General features: G+C 53.0%; 1 protein-coding gene across 1 annotated transcript in view; it reads left to right on the forward strand.

Annotated features, from left to right (window-relative positions):
- Window positions 1-1793, forward strand: part of LOC101857082 (putative uncharacterized protein DDB_G0277255) — a 35115-nt gene that overhangs the window by 2671 nt on the left and 30651 nt on the right. Inside the window, exons 2-3 of the mRNA XM_013090493.2 lie at window positions 192-658; window positions 1129-1284. Coding sequence (XP_012945947.2) covers window positions 192-658; window positions 1129-1284 — 623 coding nt within the window. The remainder of the gene's footprint in view (window positions 1-191; window positions 659-1128; window positions 1285-1793) is intronic.

Consider the following 1793-nt stretch of genomic DNA (forward strand, 5'->3'; position numbering starts at 1 on the left):
TCTTATCCTATCTTATCTTAGGTTATGTTATCTTATCCTATCTTATCGTAGATTATGTTATCTTATCCTATCTTATCTTAGGTTATGTTATCTTATCCTATCTTATCTTAGGTTATGTTATCTTATCCTATCTTATCTTAGGTTATCTTATCTTATCTTATCTTATCTTATCTTATCTTATCTTATCTTAGGTTCCGGGACTACCACAAGGCTCCGCCCACCGGGTCCACCGGGTCCAGAACCGGCCCCCCTCCCTATCAGCAAGCTCCGGCCAAACCCGGCAGCTGGTCATCTCCCTGCACCACTGACCGCTCGGACACCAGCGGCGACTCGGGTCTGGACTACTCCAGCGAGCTCAAAGATCTGTCCCAGCAGATCACCGACATGGATTGGAGCCCGCGACAGAAGCGGCCGCTCCGCGCTCGACCGCCGCCCGGGCCCTCCCCGACACACCACCAGCCTCACGGCCGACAACAGCAGCAGCAACAGCAACAGCAGCAGCGTGGTCAGCAGCCGGTGGGAGGACAGAGGGTCTCCCCTACCCCCTCCTCCTCCTCCCCTCCCGGTATTCTCAAAGACAGCCAGAACTCCCGCGGCAGCTCAAGGGATGCCCGGGGCGCAGGCAGCATCTCTTACGGCAACGGTGCCGTTACTGAAGGTGGGTGGGCGTGGTGGAGTGGGCGTGGTCGGTGGGTGTGGTCAGCGGGTGTGGTCGGTGGGCGTGGTCAGTGGGTGGGTGTGGTGGATGGGTGTGGTCAGTGGGTAGGTGTGGTGGATTGGTGTAGTTGATGGGCGTGGTGAGTGGGTGGGTGTGTATGGTTGGTGGGAGTGGTGGGTTGATGAGTGTGGTGGATGTGGTTGTGGGCGTGGTCGGTAAAGGGGTCGGTGGCATGGTTGTGGGTGTGGTCGGTGGGCGTGGTCGGTGAGTGTGGTCATTTCCAACATTGATTACAATGAAAGGTCAGTAAAGTGCCCTCTACCTCACTTCACCACTTAACCTTACCTTACCGCACTTTACTTCTCCTCACCTCAGCTCACTTGCATCTATGCTACTCTCAATATCTCTATCCCTCAATGCTACCCTCAATATCTGTATCCCTCAATGCTACCCTAAATGTCCTCCCTCAGGTAACGGTGGTGTACGTATCAGCGGCTCCCGAACAAGCCCCGCCCACTCCACTCGGACAAGCCCCGCCCACTCCACACGCACAAGCCCCGCCCACTGTGCTGACGGCAAGGAGAATGACCCGTCAGCATCTCCCTCCAAAACCACGCCCATTGCAGGTACAAACATATAGTCTCTCTCTCTCTCTCTCTCTCTCTCTCTCTCTCTCTCTCTCTCTCTCTCTCTCTCTTTCTCTCTCTCTCTCTCTCTCCTCTGTGAGTGTGTGTGTGTCTGTCTCGTATCTGTGTGCATGTGTGTGGGTGTGTTTTAGCATCTACATCTGTGTGTATGTGTACCTGTGTGCATTTGTGTGGATGTTTTTGTGTATGTCTGTCTGTGCGTATGTGTATGTGTAGATATGTGTGGATGTGTTTGTGACTGTATGTCTGTTGTGTGTATGTGTGTACATTTGTGTGGGAGTGTATGTGACTGTATATCTGTGTGTACATGTGTGTGTGTGGATATGTTTGTGTTGGTATGTCTGTCTGTGTGTATGTATGCGTTCGTGCCTGTGTGTGAACGTGTTTGTTTATGTGTATGTGTGTGCAAACTTGACCTACAACCGCTATCTTCCTCCTGCTTTCCCCCCACCCCACCCCACCCCCACACACTCTCACCTTCACCCCCT

Source organism: Aplysia californica, unplaced genomic scaffold, assembly GCF_000002075.1.
Source record: "Aplysia californica isolate F4 #8 unplaced genomic scaffold, AplCal3.0 scaffold01304, whole genome shotgun sequence".
NCBI lineage: Eukaryota > Metazoa > Mollusca > Gastropoda > Aplysiida > Aplysiidae > Aplysia > Aplysia californica.